Source organism: Oncorhynchus gorbuscha, linkage group LG16, assembly GCF_021184085.1.
Source record: "Oncorhynchus gorbuscha isolate QuinsamMale2020 ecotype Even-year linkage group LG16, OgorEven_v1.0, whole genome shotgun sequence".
In the NCBI taxonomy this organism is placed as follows: Eukaryota; Metazoa; Chordata; class Actinopteri; order Salmoniformes; family Salmonidae; genus Oncorhynchus; species Oncorhynchus gorbuscha.
This window is the reverse complement of record NC_060188.1, coordinates 88,326,686-88,345,259: the sequence shown is the minus strand read 5'-3', so window position 1 is coordinate 88,345,259 and position 18,574 is coordinate 88,326,686. Positions and strand designations below refer to the sequence as shown.

The 18,574-nt window shown below is 42.1% G+C and overlaps 1 protein-coding gene across 4 annotated transcripts in view; it reads right to left on the bottom strand.

Moving 5' to 3' along the window:
• Positions 1-11,754: 11,754 nt before the first annotated feature.
• Positions 11,755-18,574, bottom strand: part of dym (dymeclin) — a 209,872-nt gene continuing 203,052 nt past the window's right edge. For all 4 annotated transcript variants that reach the window (XM_046305083.1, XM_046305084.1, XM_046305085.1 and 1 more), the window contains exon 17: positions 11,755-11,916. In XM_046305083.1, coding sequence (XP_046161039.1) covers positions 11,767-11,916 — 150 coding nt within the window. In that variant the 3' untranslated portion in view covers positions 11,755-11,766. The remainder of the gene's footprint in view (positions 11,917-18,574) is intronic.

The window sequence follows — 18,574 nt, the reverse complement described above, 5'->3', positions numbered from 1 at the left end:
ATGATAATAATAATAACAACAATAACATTACTGATAATAATAACAACAATAACATTACTGATAATAATAACAAAAATAACATTACTGATAATAATAACAACAATAACACTACTGACAATAACAACAATAACATTACTGATAATAATAATAACAATACCATTACCGATAATAACAATAACAACAATAACATTACTAATGATAATAATAATAACATTACTGATGATAATAACAATAACATTACTGATAACAACAATAACAACAGCATTACTGTTAATAATAATAACAACAATAACATTACTGGTAATAATAATAACATTACTGATAATAACAATACCATTACTGATAACAACAATAACAACAACATTACCGATAATAATAATAACAATAACATTACTGATAATAATAATAACATTACCGGTCATAATAAGAACAACAATAACATTACCGATAATAATAACAATAACATTGCTGATAATAACCATAACATTACTGATAACAATAACATTGCTGATAATAACAATACCATTACTGATATTAATAACAATAACATTACTGGTAACAATAACAATAGCATTACCAGTAATAATAACAATAACATTATTGATAATAATAAAAATAACATTACTGATAATAATAACAATAACATTGCTGATAATAACCATAACATTACTGATAACAATAACATTGCTGATAATAACAATACCATTACTGATATTAATAACAATAACATTACTGGTAACAATGACAATAACAATACTGATAATAACAATAAAATTACTGGTAACAATAACAATAGCATTACCAGTAATAATACCAATAACATTATTGATAATAATAAAAATAACATTACTGATAATAATAACAATAATAACACTACTGACAATAACAACAATAACATTACTGATAATAATAACAACAATAACACTACTGACAATAACAACAATAACATTACTGATAATAATAATAACAATAACATTACTGATAATAATAACAACAGTAACACTACTGACAATAACAACAATAACATTACTGATAATAATAATAACAATAACATTACTGATAATAATAATAACAATAACATTACTGATAATAATAACAACAATAACACTACTGACAATAACAACAATAGCATTACTGATAATAATAATAACAATAACATTACTGATAATAATAATAACAATAACATTACTGATAATAATAACAAAAATAACATTACTGATAATAATAACAACAATAACACTACTGACAATAACAACAATAACATTACTGATAATAATAATAACAATAACATTACTGATAATAATAACAACAATAACACTACTGACAATAACAACAATAACATTACTGATAATAATAATAACAATAACATTACTGATAATAATAACAACAATAACATTACTGATAATAATAACAACAATAACATTACTGATAATAATAACAACAATAACACTACTGACAATAACAACAATAACATTACTGATAATAATAATAACAATAACACTACTGACAATAACAACAATAACACTACTGATAATAACAACAATAACATTACTGATAATAATAACAACAATAACATTATTGTTAATAATAACAATAACATTACTGATAATAATAATAGTAACAAAAATAAAACAATGCCTAATAATAATAAGTGTTGATATTGTAATAATAACATCATGACATCCACATTATTATCATTACTGTTATTGCTATTAGTGGTATATTAATTTCATGTTTCCCTTTGATGTTGAATAACCTAGTTGCATGTCTTTGAATCTTTTTCCCATGAATGAGCTCAACGAACTATTGCCTCCCTCTGGTCAAAGACAGTTATTACCCTGTGAAATCCATTGATGTATGTAATGTACAGGATGTAACCTTGTGTAAATTCCTCTGTCTGTTTCGGTCTCTATACGGTGTCTATTGCAAGCTGCACCGGATCAACAACTAAAATTCTGGGTATGTGTACTTGGCCAATCAAAGAGATTCTGATGTAGGTAGCCTACATGTTTAATAAACGTTGTTTATTAAACTACAACATTACTCATCACAGACAAGTTCACGGCTGTCGTACAACACGTTTTGCTTTGACAATTCCAAACAGTTGGGATGTGGACCATAGAATTAGTTCATTTAATAGGATCTCTATGTTGTCGATGTCGCCTCTGTTTACGTCAGAGACTGGCGACTGGTGCCAATCAGTACGGTAGATTAGTGACACTGTAGCCTCATCTCAGTCTGTCTGAGTAGCCTACCTCCAAGTCGACATGAACACGGGTTAATCGTATGGATTGGAGCACTGGCTGAGAGAGGTTTCCTTGCCCATTAACTATGGGGGTTATAGGCATATTATTTCTGTTATTGTGCTGCATGGGAAAATGTAAACTTTCACTGGCCATTTTTGAAATACTGATACATTTCTGCATGATAATATGTAGCTTAATTAATGCATTTCTTTCAGAGGTAAACTAAATAGGCCTTGTACAAATTCACCAGAAGGTTTGATTGTCATTAATTTAAAGAAAATGCTTTGATGAATGGGCTTTATAAGGTGTGGGGAGTAGAGAAGACTAGCAGGCAACCTTCCCTGAGTCCCCACAACAAAGTCTACAGACTAGTAGAGCTTTCCTCCCCCGAGTCCCCTCCCCAAAGTCTACAGACTAGTAGAGCTTTCCTCCCCCGAGTCCCCACAACAAAGTCTACAGACTAGTAGAGCTTTCCTCCCCCGAGTCCCCACAACAAAGTCTACAGACTAGTAGAGCTTTCCTCCCCCGAGTCCCCACAACAAAGTCTACAGACTAGTAGAGCTTTCCTCCCCCGAGTCCCCTCCCCAAAGTCTACAGACTAGTAGAGCTTTCCTCCCCCGAGTCCCCTCCCCAAAGTCTACAGACTAGTAGAGCTTTCCTCCCCCGAGTCCCCTCCCCAAAGTCTACAGACTAGTAAAGCTTTCCTCCCCCGAGTCCCCACCCCAAAGTCTACAGACTAGTAGAGCTTTCCTACCCCGAGTCCCCTCCCCAAAGTCTACAGACTAGTAGAGCTTTCCTCCCCTGAGTCCCCTGCTCAATGTTACACACACAGTAAAAGGAATGGTAACATCTGGTCCTTTAAACTGACTTGGTGGCCGCTGGACAGACAGGTTTGATTGACTCTGTGAGTGAACTAAAGAATGCCAGCCCTGTAGCCTTATTGTGTCCGATAGGCGGTCAGTTGGGGAGGGGAAGCTGCGGACAGCAGTCCTATGTTAATTTAGGTGCCAGTCAGGCCAGGCCAGGCAGTGAGCGTCGCTGCAGGGCAGTGGGATGGATGATGGTAATGATGATGGGATATGTGTGTTGTGTTCACGATGGGAGGCGCCGCCGCTAGTCAATGGCTCAAGTCTCATTGTTCCACCGGATTCCCCACTGGCGCCGCACGAGAGCTCGAGCTCAACCAACCCGGTCGGCAGCAGCCCGCAAACATTTTTTTATGTAGTCTGGAAGTAATTTACACCGCAACCAACCACTGTTCACAACAGAACAAGTTTATAGGAAACTGAAGCTATCTCTGTTTTTAATGAAAAAAAGTGGATTCCCACAGACTACATGCAGGAAGTATTTTATCAAGTCGTTTTCATTTTGAATTGATAAAAACAAAATAATGTAGGTATGCCTATCCAATCTACTGATTAATATAGGATTATGCCTTCTATTCATACATATGCAAATATTCTCAATTTCCTTACAACAAAACTCAGTTTGAAATACAAAAGATAACTATTAACATATTTAAACTGTCGATAATCCATAATGTCATTAAGGATGATTGATATTACGCGCATGTAGTTTATTTCGCATGCATTGGAAGTGGATAGCACAGTGTTGTAAGTGGAAATACATGATAATAATGTATTTCAGCCATGAAAAGTCTAGATAACCTTTGGTAATGTAATTTATTAACACACGGGACTGGTTTCATGCATAAGCAATTAAACAAAATAACTCCGCTGGAACAATCATGCACAGAATGTGATTAATATTTTATGTGACATGAATGTCGACCTATGCTTATGTCAAGCAACTGCACAGATAAGAGCGATAATAAATTAGGCGAACTTTAAAGTTGAATTAAAAAGGAGATGATTAATTATTTGATCTCAGAGCAGATAGAACCAAACTGCAAGCAAAGGAGAATAAAGAAAGACGTTCCATGGTTACCGTAGTTACCACATTCTCAAGTGGTAACCAAGGGTAGGCCTAGTTGCATTGGTGTACTTAAGTTAAAATACTTCAAAGTACTAGTCTTTTTTTTGGGTCATCTGTACTTACATTACTATTTATATTTTTTTACTTCACTATATTCCTAAACAAAGTAATGTATTTTTTACTCCATATATTTTCCCTGACACCCAAAAGTAGCCCACTTGTTATATTTTGAATGCTTGAATGCTACTTGTTAGCATTGGTTCAATTCACATACTTATCAAGACAACCTTTCCTGGTCATTCCTACTGCCTCTGATCTGGCAGCCTCAACACAGATACTTTTTTGTTGTAAATGAGTGTTATAGTCTGAGTGTTGGAGTGTGCCTCCTTGCTATCACTAAATAAAAATAACAAGAATAATGGGCCATCTGGTTTGCTTAATATAAGGAATTTGAAATGATTTATACTTTTACTTTTGATACTTAAGTATATTTAAAACCAAATACTTTTAGACTTTTACTCAAGTGGAAATGTTACTGTGTGACTTTCACTTTTACATGAGTAATTTTCAATTAAGCTATCTTTATTTTTACTCAAGTATGACAACTGGGTGCTTTTCCCACCACAGCAGTGTTACATGCTCTTGTACATTTGAGTGCCATATTTTTATTTTTATTTTTTTAACCTTTATTTAACCAGGCAAGTCAGTTAAGAACATATTCTTATTTTTAATGACGGCCTGGGAACAGTGGGTTAACTGCCTGTTCAGGGGCAGAACGACAGATTTGTACCTTGTCAGCTCGGGGGTTTGAACTCACAACCTTCCGGTTACTATTCCAACACTCTAACCACTAGGCTACGCTGCCGCCCGTTTAAAGAAGTATTTGATGTATTTGCCTACATAAAGCACTACAGAAGGAATGCAATGGAAATCGCAGACACAAACATTATCTAATTGAACTTATCACAGTTAATTACACTTTTTATTAAAAGGCAGACCGCAAAGCCAGTCCTAGCCTTGTTCATTAACCAACACCGCAAAGCCAGTCCTAGCCTTGTCAATTAGCCAACACTGCAAAGCCAGTTGGAACCTTGTCCATTAACCAACACTGCAAAGCCAGTTGTAGCCTTGTCAATTAGCCAACACTGCAAAGCCAGTTGGAACCTTGTCCATTAACCAACACTGCAAAGCCAGTTGTAGCCTTGTCCATTAACCATCACTGCAAAGCCAGTCCTAGCCTTGTCCATTAACCAACACTGCAAAGCCAGTTGTAGCCTTGTCCATTATCCAACACTGCAAAGCCAGTCCTAGCCTTGTCCATTAACCAACACTGCAAAGCCAGTCCTAGCCTTGTCCATTATCCAACACTGCAAAGCCAGTCCTAGCCTTGTCCATTAACCAACACTGCAAAGCCAGTTGTAGCCTTGTCCATTAACCAACACTGCAAAGCCAGTTGTAGCCTTGTCCATTATCCAACACTGCAAAGCCTCTGTAGCTCAGTTGGTAGAGCATGGCGCTTGTAACGCCAGGGTAGTGGGTTCGATCCCCGGGACCACCCATACGTAGAATGTATGCACACATGACTGTAAGTCGCTTTGGATAAAAGCGTCTGCTAAATGGCATATATTATTATATATAAAGCCAGTCCTAGCCTTGTCCATTAACCAACACTGCAAAGCCAGTCCTAGCCTTGTCCATGAACCAACACTGCAAAGCCAGTTGTAGCCTTATCCATTAGCCAACACTGCAAAGCCAGTTGGAACCTTGTCCATTAACCAACACTGCAAAGCCAGTTGTAGCCTTGTCCATTAACCATCACTGCAAAGCCAGTCCTAGCCTTGTCCATTAACCAACACTGCAAAGCCAGTTGTAGCCTTGTCCATTAACCAACACTGCAAAGCCAGTTGTAGCCTTGTCCATTATCCAACACTGCAAAGCCAGTCCTAGCCTTGTCCATTAACCAACACTGCAAAGCCAGTTGTAGCCTTGTCCATTATCCAACACTGCAAAGCCAGTCCTAGCCTTGTCCATTAACCAACACTGCAAAGCCAGTTGTAGCCTTGTCCATTAACCAACACTGCAAAGCCAGTTGGAACCTTGTCCATTAACCAACACTGCAAAGCCAGTTGGAACCCTTGTCCATTAACCATCACTGCAAAGCCAGTCCTAGCCTTGTCCATTAACCAACACTGCAAAGCCAGTCCTAGCCTTGTCCATTAATCAACACTGCAAAGCCAGTTGTAGCCTTGTCCATTAACCAACACTGCAAAGCCAGTCCTAGCCTTGTCCATTAACCAACACTGCAAAGCCAGTCCTAGCCTTGTCCTTTAATCAACACTGCAAAGCCAGTTGTAGCCTTGTCCATTAACCAACACTGCAAAGCCAGTTGTAGCCTTGTCCATTAACCAACACTGCAAAGCCAGTTGTAGCTTTGTCCATTAACCAACACTGCAAAGCCAGTTGGAACCTTGTCCATTAGCCAACACTTGAACTTTCGGTCTGTGAGTGATATACTGTGAATGATCTACAAGATCAGCAGTCTGCAGACCCAGCATGTCTGTCTGCATGAGGTCACAGGAAGTCAAAGGTCATCTTGATTTATCATTGGCTGCATCTGAAATGGTGCACTACATAGTGTTGCCTGGGTTACAGTTTGGCCGGGGTAGACCGTCATCGTAAATAAGAATTTGTTCTTAACTGACTTACCTAGTTAAATAAAGGTTGAATAAATAAAAAGGTGGAGATTAATGTTACAGGGTTTCTGGGAGTCAATAGTTGAAGGAGTATGGACAGCAATGTATTTTTTAACATTTATTTAACTAGACTAGTCAGTTAAGAACTAATTCTTATTTTCAACAACAGCCTAGGAACAGTGGGTTAACTGGCCTAGGAACAGTGGGTTAACTGGTCTAGGAACAGTGGGTTAACTGGTCTAGGAACAGTGGGTTAACTGGTCTAGGAACAGTGGGTTAACTGGTCTAGGAACAGTGGGTTAACTGGTCTAGGAACAGTGGGTTAACTGCCTTGTTCAGGGGCAGAACAATAAATGTTTACCTCGCCAGCTTGTGGATTTGATCATGCAACCTTTCGGTTACTAGTCAAACGCTCTAACCGCTAGGCTACTTGCCACCCCAACCTGGGCAAGTATTCATTAGTGCATACTGTAGTAAACCTTTTTCTACACAAAACCTGTGTTTCTAATTGGACAAGTTCAGATAGATACTTTGGTCTTTCTCCCATTTGATGTGTAGCGACTACGAAGCTGATCCCTGCAGTGTAGTATGGTACCGGTCACCAGACCCCGGTGACATACTTCTTTATTTAACCTTTATTTAACTAGGCAAGTCAGTTAAGAACAAATTCTTATTTACAATGATGGCCTAGGAACAGTGGGTTAGCTGCTTTGTTCAGGGGCAGAACGACAGATTTTACCTTGTCAGCTCTGGGATTCGATATAGCAACCTTTCAGTTACTAGTCCAACGCTCTAACCACTAGGCTACGTGCTGGTTACTAGTCCAACGCTCTAACCACTAGGCTACCTGCTGGTTATTGGTCCAATGCTCTAACCACTAGGCTACCTGTCGAAGGCTGTCAACCGGGTAGTGTCCCAAATGGCAGGCACCATATAAAAAGGAAACCCGGGAAATATCACATTTACATCAGAATTCAGGCCCTTTACTCAATACTTTGTTGCAGCAGCTTTGGCAACGATTACAGCCTTGAGTCTTCTTGGGTGTGACGCTACAAGCTTGGCACACCTCTATTTGGGGAGTTTCTCCCATTCTTCTCTGCAGATCCTCTCAAGCTCCGTCAGGTTGGATAGAAAGTGTTGCTTCACAGCTATTTTCAAGTCTCTCCAGGGATGTTCGATCGGGTTCAAGTCCAGGCTCTGACTGGGCCACTCAAGGACATTCAGAGACTTGTCCCGAAGCCACTCCTGCGTTGTCTTGGTTGTGTGCTTAGGGTCGTTGTCCTGTTGGAAGGTGAACCTTCACTCCCATTCTGAGGTTCTAAGCGCTCTGGAGCAGGTTTTCATCAAGGATCTCTCTGTACGTTGCTCTGTTCATCTTTCCCTCGATCCCGACTAGTCTCCCAGTCCCTGCTGCTGAAAAACATCCCCACAGCATGATGCTGCCACCACCATGCTTCACCGTAGGGATGGTGCCAGGTTTCCTCCAGACGTGACACTTGGCATTCAGGCCAAAGAGTTCAGACTTGGTTTCATCAGACCAGAGAATCTTGTTTATCATTGTCTGAGTCTTTACTTTTAGAAAACTCCAAGAGGGGCTGTCATGTGCCTTTTACTGAGGAGTGGCTTCCATCTGGCCACTATACCACAAAGGCATACTTGGTGGAGTGCTGCAGAACAGTGGGTTAAGGTGAATGCACCAATTTGTAAGTCGCTCTGGATAAGAGCGTCTGCTAAATGACTTAAATGTAATGTAAATGTGAGATGGTTTTCCTCTCCCATCTCCACAGAGGAACTCTATAGAGCTTTGTCAGAGTGACCATCAGTTTCTTGGTCACCTCCCTGACCAAGGCCGGTCTCCCCCGATTGCTCAGTTTGGCCAGGCGGCGAGCTCTAGGAATAGTTTTGGTGGTTCCAAACTTCTTCCATTTAAGAATGTTGGAGGCCAATGTGTTGTTTGAGACCTTCAATGCTGCAGAACACTTCTGGTACCCTTCCTCAGATCTGTTTCTTGACACACTCTTGTCTCTGAGCTCTACGGACAATTTTGTCAACCTCACGGTTTGGTTTTTGCCCAATCAATTGAATTTACCACAAGTGGACTCCAATCAATTGAATTTTCCACAAGTGGACTCCAATGAATTTGTAGAAACATCTCAAGGATGATCAATGGAAACAGTATTCACCTGAGATCAATTTAGAGTCTTATAGCAAAGGTTCTGAATACTTGAGTAAATAAGGCATTTCCGTTTATTTTTAATACATTTGCAAAATGTCTAAAAACCTGTTTTCGCTTTGTCATTATGGGGTATAGTGTGTTGCTAAATAAGGAAAACAATTCATTTAATCCATTTTAGAATAAGGCTTTAACGTAACAAAATGTGGAAAAGTCAGGGGGTCTGAATTCTTTCAGAAAGCACTGTACCTAACGCTTCTAGCAAGCTTTGCAGCAACCAACTCAGAAATGGAGTTGAAATGTTACATCACTGTTCGTACCTGTCAAATTGGTCATTTTCCCCCCAAATGTAATTACTTCAATTATTATTGCTCTTGAGAAAGGAAAATGTGTTTTCAGCCATTAAATCAAAAGACTAGAGGGGAAAGGAGGACATTCCCCTCAATAGCACAAATACAAACAGTATCCTGTTAACTCCAGCAACCTAAAAGGTTTCATGCTTCCACTTCACTCTGTCGTCATTGCAAGAGGAAAAACACAGATACATGTGTACAAATCCATATTTTTCTGAGAAGTAAAGGAAAATCGTGCATCCATTTTACAAACAGGTTTTTATTGATTGATTTGCGTCAGTTTGCAGACAGGGAAAGAGAACCGTTTCATTTGAAGTAGAGAGTATGGGTGAAGGGGAGGTGATTGTAAGAGGTCATAAGAAATTGTCTTTACCTGAGTGAACGTTCCAGAATCACTGACTTGTATGGAAACAGCAGGATTTATGTTTTAATTCATTCTTCATCAGCTAAAAACCTCTGTCATAACAACCGCAAAATAAATCAAAGATAACGCTTTCAAGAAGAGTGCTTCTCAAACACTTCACTCACTCATTCACTACAGAGAAGACTCGTTACTTAGATAACACAAGGAGAGAGGAAATCTATGAGTGTATCCCAATAGTCCCTCCTTTCTCCCGAAGTGTGCACTTCTCCACCTCCCTTCTAGGACTTGAAAGGGAATGACCGGTATATGAAAACTCCCTCTAGTCCATGCCTTCGCCAATCCAATAGTTTGAAATGTACGTGTAGTAGTGAATGAGTGCACACTTCAGAAAGGAGAGGTCAACCACACAAACACTCAAACGCAGTTGTCTTTCAATCATGTTTTATTTTCCATGTCATGTTGATGCATACATAAATATATTCTACATTTGTCAGTTTATGCAGAACAGAAAATATTCAAAGTGACCTTGTAAGCATCCCAAATTGCACTCTATTGCATAAATAGTTCACTACTTTTGACTAGAGTCCTATAGGCCATAGTAGTGCACTATATAGGGAATAGGGTGCCATTTGGGATACCCATAGGGAACATCTTCCCTTCAGATTGATATGGTTGAACGTTTGTCAAAAGTAACAAACATGCGTTTGTATTTGTCTATAAAATAATATATATGCGTTCTCTGACCTGTACAAGATCGGGCTTTCATCGCAAATGGCACACTATTCCCGATATAGTGCATTATTTCTGACTAGGGTGCATAGGGCTCTGGTCAAAAATAGTGCACTATATAGAGAATAGGGTGCCCTTTGAGACTAAATAAACATGACAGTTAGCCTATACGGTTTAGTTATTTTTCTATAGATAATAATTATGCTTCCTAAATTCAACTTTGAATTTCCAAAACTGTCAGCTGTTGTTGTCGTTCTACATTGACATTAAGACAACTACATAACTTCCACTAAATAAGATAGAGTGTAAAAAAACAAACATTTATTTATCATGTTGGTGCTGTTGTTTATGTTTTGTTGGGGGCAAATATCCAAATCCAGATATGAAAATAAATACATTAATAAAAAAATGAATCAAATAAAACATGCAAATTAACAAATAAACAAACATGATTGTGCACAAAAGAACATTGGGTCAACTGACTGTGAAAAATGAGAACTGATGAAAAACACAAACCCCTGTTTAAACCTATTGAAGTAACTGATTCCTGTAGTAAAGACTGGAGTGAGGACAGTGAGACAAAAGCCTGGTCCCAGAATCAGTTTACGATCAGATCTGGGACCAGGCTACAGAGACAAGTATCATTTAGGCTGTCACCAACTGTCATCAACTGACCTGTCCTCAGGTGACCCGTTCTAAATTCTCTCTGAACTTTTTTCAACCTTAAACCATAACTAGATCACTTTAATCTAACCCAAATAAACCGCAAAGCAATTGGAGGGGAGGAAAAACAGTTCTAGAATCTGATGGATCAAAACTGTAGCGTGTCTCTGTCAAGAGTATCATCCCTTATATTCAGTGCTGCTGTTGAGGTGTGGAGCTGAACCATGTGAAGACAGACCCAACACTGAGCTCACCATCAAAACAATGGTGTACCTAGATACATAACCAGGCTGTGGAAGCACAGGAGAGAAGAAGAGAAGAGCAGGACAGGTAACATCAGAAGAGCAGGACAGGTAACATCAGATGTCCTGTCCAACATACAGGGATTTCCCTGTAAGACGGATTTGTCTGTGGGGGTAGAGGCACTTCCAAAGTAGGGTACACACACACACACACACACACACACACACACACACACAAATGTGAACCCTCAGCATCAACACCCTCTCAGCGTGAAACCCCCCCTCAGCGTGAAACCCTCTCAGCGTGAACCCCCCCAGCGTGAAACCCCCTCAACGTGAACCCCCCCCCCCTCAACGTGAACCTCCCCTCAGGCAGAGTCCATGCTGAAGAGTTGTATGTTTGTAGTGCTCCAGTGAAGACCCACTCCAGAGTTAAAGACCAGGGACCACACGTACGGGATGAAGAAGTCTTCAGGTTGATCCTCCTCTACATACTTGAACTTCAGCTCCGGGAACTTCTGTAGACAGACACAGAGAAGATAAAAGAAGAACATTTTAAGATAAAGGGGATCTATGGACAGGACAAGCCCAGAGATGGAGTCTTAACCTAGTGGTCTTGGTCTGAGTCGAGAAGAGGTCTGGTCTTGACTCTGGATCAGCATATGTGACCATAGAAATGTTAAGATTCATTGTCTATAACTCCCAGGTTTAACTGACATATGACAACACTGGTTGGTGATAGGACAGGAACTAGCTACAAAGCAACCAGATAAAACCCATTCCATCTGATGTCATGCCATCTGTAGCTGACTGTCTAGTTGCTGAGGTAAAGGTACTTGTACAGGTACGTTTGGTAAGAGGTGTCACTCTGAGAGGTGACCTCTGACCTTTCAAACAGGCCCCGTAACCTGTCATCAACCCTCCATTGATCTGAATGGGTCAGCGTCTCAAATGGCACCCTATTCCCTATATAGTGCACTACTTTTGGCCAGGGCCCTATTCCCTATATAGTGCACTACTTTTGGCCAGGGCCCTATTCCCTATATAGTGCACTACTTTTGGCCAGGGCCTATATGGAATAGAGTTCCATTTGAGAAGTAACCATTGAAAACCACAAGTGGTGGTGACCAGCCAGTGTGTGAGTGTGGGCTCCTGTAGGTGTGGAACCCATTTGAACCACGAGCCATTCAGCTCGTAATCTGGTTCTAGTAGCGACACCTAGCTGTCCCACACCTCCACATCCTTGAAATCTACACCCCATCGTTGATTTCAGGTGACGTCAATCTAACGCCTCAGGTGAAAGAGAACGCTTGTTAACGAACGACCTGAGTGGTTTCTGTTACAGACTAGCTTTAGTTCTAATTACCAGACCTGGCTGAGGAGGATGCAGTTTTTAAAACACTGCCTGCCTGCCTGCCCTCCCTCCCTACCCTACCAACCCCTACCCAGTCAGAGTATCCTCTCTGCCCTGCCCTACCCTACCCTACCAATCCCTGCCCAGTCCAGTCAGAGAGCATCCTCTCTGTCCTGCCCTACCTTACCTTACCAATCCCTGCCCAGTCCAGTCAGAGAGCATCCTCTCTGTCCTGAGCATCCTCTCTGTCCTGAGCATCCTCTCTGTCCTGAGCATCCTCTCTGTCCTGAGCATCCTCTCTGTCCTGAGCATCCTCTCTGTCCTGAGCATCCTCTCTGTCCTGAGCATCCTCTCTGTCCTGAGCATCCTCTCTGTCCTGCCCTACCTTACCTTACCAATCCCTGCCCAGTCCAGTCAGAGAGTATACCATCTCTTCTCTCCCACCAACAGCCCAGCCAAACCAAACCAAAGGTTCAAGCCAAACCTTACCCAGACCAGCAGCAGCCAGGACTGGAAGCATGAATAATACAGTGCTATTTCATCATATCCCACCAGCCAGGTCACAGGGTGATGTTTGGGTCACACACTAATCACACTCTGGTGAGAGACACATAGTAATCCCCATTATGCTGTGGTCAGTGAAGGGCCTGTCACGCCAACAAAAAGTGGGGACATTATTTGGCATGACAGGCCCATTCCCGGCCATTCATATTAGCCTTCATTGTGTCCACTCTCTGGGTAGTATTGGTCTGTAGCTCAGGCAGCCTGGCATAATGATCTATGGACCCTGGCTTGTGTGGTCATACGATACTGTATCAACAGACAGTGCTGTATTACTGTGGTCTAGCCAGCTGACGGTCTCTACCAAATACATTAACAGCAGCTAGTTAGTTAGTCAGCTAGTCAGTCAGCTCGTTAGTTAGTCAGCTAGTCAGTCAGCTCGTTAGTTAGTCAGCTAGTCAGTCAGCTCGTTAGTCAGTCAGTCAGCCAATTAGTCAGTTAGTTAATTAGTCAGTCAGTCATTCGGGTCAGCCAGCCAGTCAGTCAGCTCGTTAGTTAGTCAGCTAGTCAGTCAGCTCGTTAGTTAGTCAGCTAGTCAGTCAGCTCGTTAGTTAGTCAGCTAGTCAGTCAGCTCGTTAGTTAGTCAGCTAGTCAGTCAGCTCGTTAGTCAGTCAGTCAGCCAATTAGTCAGTTAGTTAATTAGTCAGTCAGTCATTCGGGTCAGCCAGCCAGTCAGTCAGCTAGTTAGTCAGTCAGCTAGTCAGTCAGCTCGTTAGTCAGTCAGTCAGCCAATTAGTCAGTTAGTTAATTAGTCAGTCAGTCATTCGGGTCAGCCAGCCAGTCAGTCAGCTAGTTAGTCAGTCAGCTAGTCAATCAGCTCGTTAGTCAGTCAGTCAGCCAATTAGTCAGTTAGTTAATTAGTCAGTCAGTCATTCGGGTCAGCCAGCCAGTCAGTCAGCTAGTTAGTCAGTCAGCTAGTCAGTCAGCTCGTTAGTCAGTCAGTCAGCCAATTAGTCAGTTAATTAGTCAGTCAGTCATTCGGGTCAGCCAGCCAGTCAGTCAGCTAGTTAGTCAGTCAGCTAGTCAGTCAGCTCGTTAGTCAGTCAGTCAGCCAATTAGTCAGTTAGTTAATTAGTCAGTCAGTCATTCGGGTCAGCCAGCCAGTCAGTCAGCTAGTTAGTCAGTCAGCTAGTCAGTCAGCTCGTTAGTCAGTCAGTCAGCCAATTAGTCAGTCAGCTAGTTAGTCAGTCAGCTCGTTAGTCAGTCAGTCAGCCAGCCAGTCAGCTAGTTAGTCAGCCAGCCAGTCAGTCAGTCAGTCAGCTAGAACATTTGTCAGTCAGACAGTCAGCAAGCCAGTCAGTCAGGCAGCCAGCCAGCTAGTCAGTCAGTCAGCTAGTTAGTCAGGCAGCCAGCTAGTCAGTCAGTCAGTCAGCTAGTCTGTCAGGCAGTCAGTCAGTCAGATGGTTTGTCAGTCAGCTAGTCAGACAGCTAGTTAGTTAGTCAGCTAGTTAGTCAGTCAACCAGTCAGCTCGTCAGTCAGGTAGTCAGCTAGTCAGTCAGTCAGTCAGTCAGTTAGTTAGCCAGTCAGGCAGTCAGCTAGTCAGCTAGTTAGTCAGTCAACCAGTCACCTAGTTAGTTAGTCAGCTAGTTAGTCAGTCAACCAGTCACCTAGTTAGCCAGTCAGGCAGTCAGCTAGTTAATTAGTCAGTCAGTCATTCAGGTCAGTCAGCTAGTTAGTCAGTCAGTCAGTCAGTAAGCTAGTCAGTCAGTCAGCCAGCCATCCAGCCAGTCAGTCAGCTAGTTAGTTAGTCAGTAAGTCAGTCAGCTAGAACATTTGTCAGTCAGACAGTCAGCAAGCCAGTCAGGCAGTCAGTCAGGCAGTAAGTCAGGCAGTCAGTCAGGCAGTCAGTCAGCTAGTTAGTCAGTCAGCTAGTCAGTCATCCAGCTAGTTAGTCAGTCAGTCAGCCAGTCAGTCAGTCAGCCAGTCAGCTAGTCAGTCAGCTAGTTTGTCAGTCAGACAGTTAGTCAGTCAGCTAGTTAGTCAGTCAGCTAGTTAGTCAGTCAACCAGTCAGCTAGTTAGTCAGTCAGGTAGTCAGTCAGTCAGCTAGTTAGTCAGTCAGACAGTCAGCTAGTTAGTCAGGTCAGTCAGTCAGCTAGTTAGTCAGTCAGTCAGCTAGTTAGTCAGTCAGTCAGCTAGTTAGTCAGTCAGCTAGAAAGTCAGTCAGCTAGATAGTCAGTCAGACAGTCAGCTAGTTAGTCAGGTCAGTCAGTCAGCTAGTTAGTCAGTCAGTCAGCTAGTTAGTCAGTCAGTCAGCTAGTTAGTCAGTCAGCTAGATAGTCAGTCAGCTAGATAGTCAGTCACCTAGCTAGTTAGTCAGTCAGTCAGCTAGTTAGTCAGTCAGTCAGCTAGTTAGTCAGTCAGTCAGTCAGCTAGTTAGTCAGTCAGTCAGTCAGCTAGTTAGTCAGTCAGTCAGCTAGTTAGTCAGTCAGCTAGATAGTCAGTCACCCAGTTAGTTTGTCAGTCAGTCAGCTAGTTAGTCAGTCAGTCACCTAGATAGTCAGTCACCTAGATAGTCAGTCAGTCACCTAGATAGTTAGTCAGTCAGTCAGCTAGTTAGTCAGTCAGTCAGCTAGTTAGACAGTCAGTCAGTCAGCTAGTTAGTCAGTCAGTCAGTTAGTCAGTCAGCTAGTTAGTCAGTCAGTCAGCTAGTTAGTCAGTCAGTCAGTCAGCAAGTCAGTCAGCTAGAACATTTGTCAGTCAGACAGTCAGCAAGCCAGTCAGGCAGTCAGTAAGTCAGGCAGTCAGTCAGGCAGTCAGCTAGTTAGTCAGTCAGCTAGTCAGTCATCCAGCTAGTTAGTCAGTCAGTCAGCCAGTCAGTCAGTCAGTCAGCCAGTCAGCTAGTCAGTTAGCTAGTTTGTCAGTCAGACAGTTAGTCAGTCAGCTAGTTAGTCAGTCAGCTAGTTAGTCAGTCAACCAGTCAGCTAGTTAGTCAGTCAGGTAGTCAGTCAGTCAGCTAGTTAGTCAGTCAGACAGTCAGCTAGTTAGTCAGGTCAGTCAGTCAGCTAGTTAGTCAGTCAGTCAGCTAGTTAGTCAGTCAGTCAGCTAGTTAGTCAGTCAGCTAGAAAGTCAGTCAGCTAGATAGTCAGTCAGCTAGATAGTCAGTCACCTAGCTAGTTAGTCAGTCAGTCAGCTAGTTAGTCAGTCAGTCAGCTAGTTTCAGTCAGTCAGTCAGCTAGTTAGTCAGTCAGTCAGTCAGTCAGTCAGTCAGTCAGTCAGCTAGTTAGTCAGTCAGTCAGCTAGTTAGTCAGTCAGCTAGATAGTCAGTCACCCAGTTAGTTAGTCAGTCAGTCAGCTAGTTAGTCAGTCAGTCAGCTAGTTAGTCAGTCAGTCACCTAGATAGTCAGTCAGTCACCTAGATAGTTAGTCAGTCACCTAGATAGTTAGTCAGTCAGTCAGCTAGTTAGTCAGTCAGTCAGCTAGTTATACAGTCAGTCAGTCAGCTAGTTAGTCAGTCAGTCAGTCAGCTAGTTAGTCAGTCAGTCAGCTAGATAGTCAGTCACCTAGATAGTCAGTCACCTAGATAGTCAGTCAGCTAGTTAGTCAGTCAGTCAGCTAGTTAGTCAGTCAGTCAGCTAGTTAGTCAGTCAGTCAGTCAGACAGTCAGCTAGTTAGTCAGTCAGCTAGTTAGTCAGTCAGTCAGCTAGTTAGTCAGTCAGTCAGCTAGTTAGTCAGTCAGTCAGCTAGATAGTCAGTCACCTAGATAGTTAGTCAGTCAGTCAGCTAGTTAGTCAGTCAGTCAGCTAGTTAGTCAGTCAGTCAGCTAGTTAGTCAGTCAGTCAGCTAGTTAGTCAGTTAGTCAGTCAGCTAGTTAGTCAGTCAGTCAGTCAGTCAGTAGCTAGTTAGTCAGTCAGTCAGCTAGTTAGTCAGTCAGTCAGCTAGTTAGTCAGTCAGTCAGCTAGTTAGTCAGTCAGTCAGCTAGTTAGTCAGTTAGTCAGTCAGCTAGTCAGTCAGTCAGTCAGTCAGTCAGTCAGCTAGTTAGTCAGTCAGTCAGCTAGTTAGTCAGTCAGTCAGCTAGTTAGTCAGTCAGTCAGCTAGTTAGTCAGTCAGTCAGCTAGTTAGTCAGTCAGTCAGCTAGTTAATCAGTCAGTCAGCTAGTTAGTCAGTCAGCTAGATAGTCAGTCACCTAGATAGTCAGTCAGCTAGATAGTCAGTCAGCTAGTTAGTCAGTCAGTCAGTCAGTCAGCTAGTTAGTCAGTCAGTCAGCTAGTTAGTCAGTCAGTCAGTCAGCTAGTTAGTCAGTCAGCTAGATAGTCAGTCACCTAGATTGTCAGTCAGCTAGATAGTCAGTCAGTCACTCCCTTGTAGTTTGCTATCAGTGTTGTTTAGCTTGTGATTTGGTCTAGAGATGAGCTAGTGGACTAGCTTCAGACTAGCATGGTTAGGTAAACACTCCTGCAGTGTTTCTTTGGAAGCAGACACGTACACAGGCTGGCCCAGGAATGGCTCATTGTTTTGGCCTGGCTCCAACACCTCCCCCTCTCTCTCCATCCATCCATCCATCCCTCCCTCACTGCTTGCAGAGCAGACTACATTTATTTTCATTTATTTAACTAGACAAGTCAGTTAAGAACAAATTCTTATTTACAATGACGGCCTACCCTGGCCAAACCCTCCTCTAACCCGGACAACGCTGGGCCAATTGTGCACCAACCTATGGAACTCCCGATCATGGAACTCCCGATCATGGACGGTTGTGGTCCTTCTGTAGCTCAGTTGGTAGAGCATGGCGTTTGTAACGCCAGGGTAGTGGGTTCGATCCCCGGGACCACCCATACGTAGAATGTATGCACACATGACTGTAAGTCGCTTTGGATGGCATATGGCATATATATATATATATATGATACAGCCCTGGATCAAACCAATGTCTGTAGTGACGCCTCTTGCACTGCGATGAATTGCCTTAGACCGCTGCGCCACTCGGGAGCCCCTAAATACTACATACTTGGCCAGGCTCATGCCAGTCACCCAGTCCAGCACAGGGTTGCATCCCAAATGGCCCTGGTCAAAAGTAGTGCACTATATAGGGAATAGGGTGTCATTTGGACCAGACCAGCGGCCCCCAGAACACACTGACTAGGTCCTTGTCTAGACTGTAGGACTGTGTGTTCCCTCTGATCCCACTGTTATAAGGCTTAGAAGGAAAAGGCTACAGACTCCAGGCAGGCTGGAATGCAGCTAGGTGCAGATCAGGGGGAAAAGGACATTATGTTTAGTGAAGGATTTCCTCTACTTTTCAGTACTTCAGAACAGACGAGG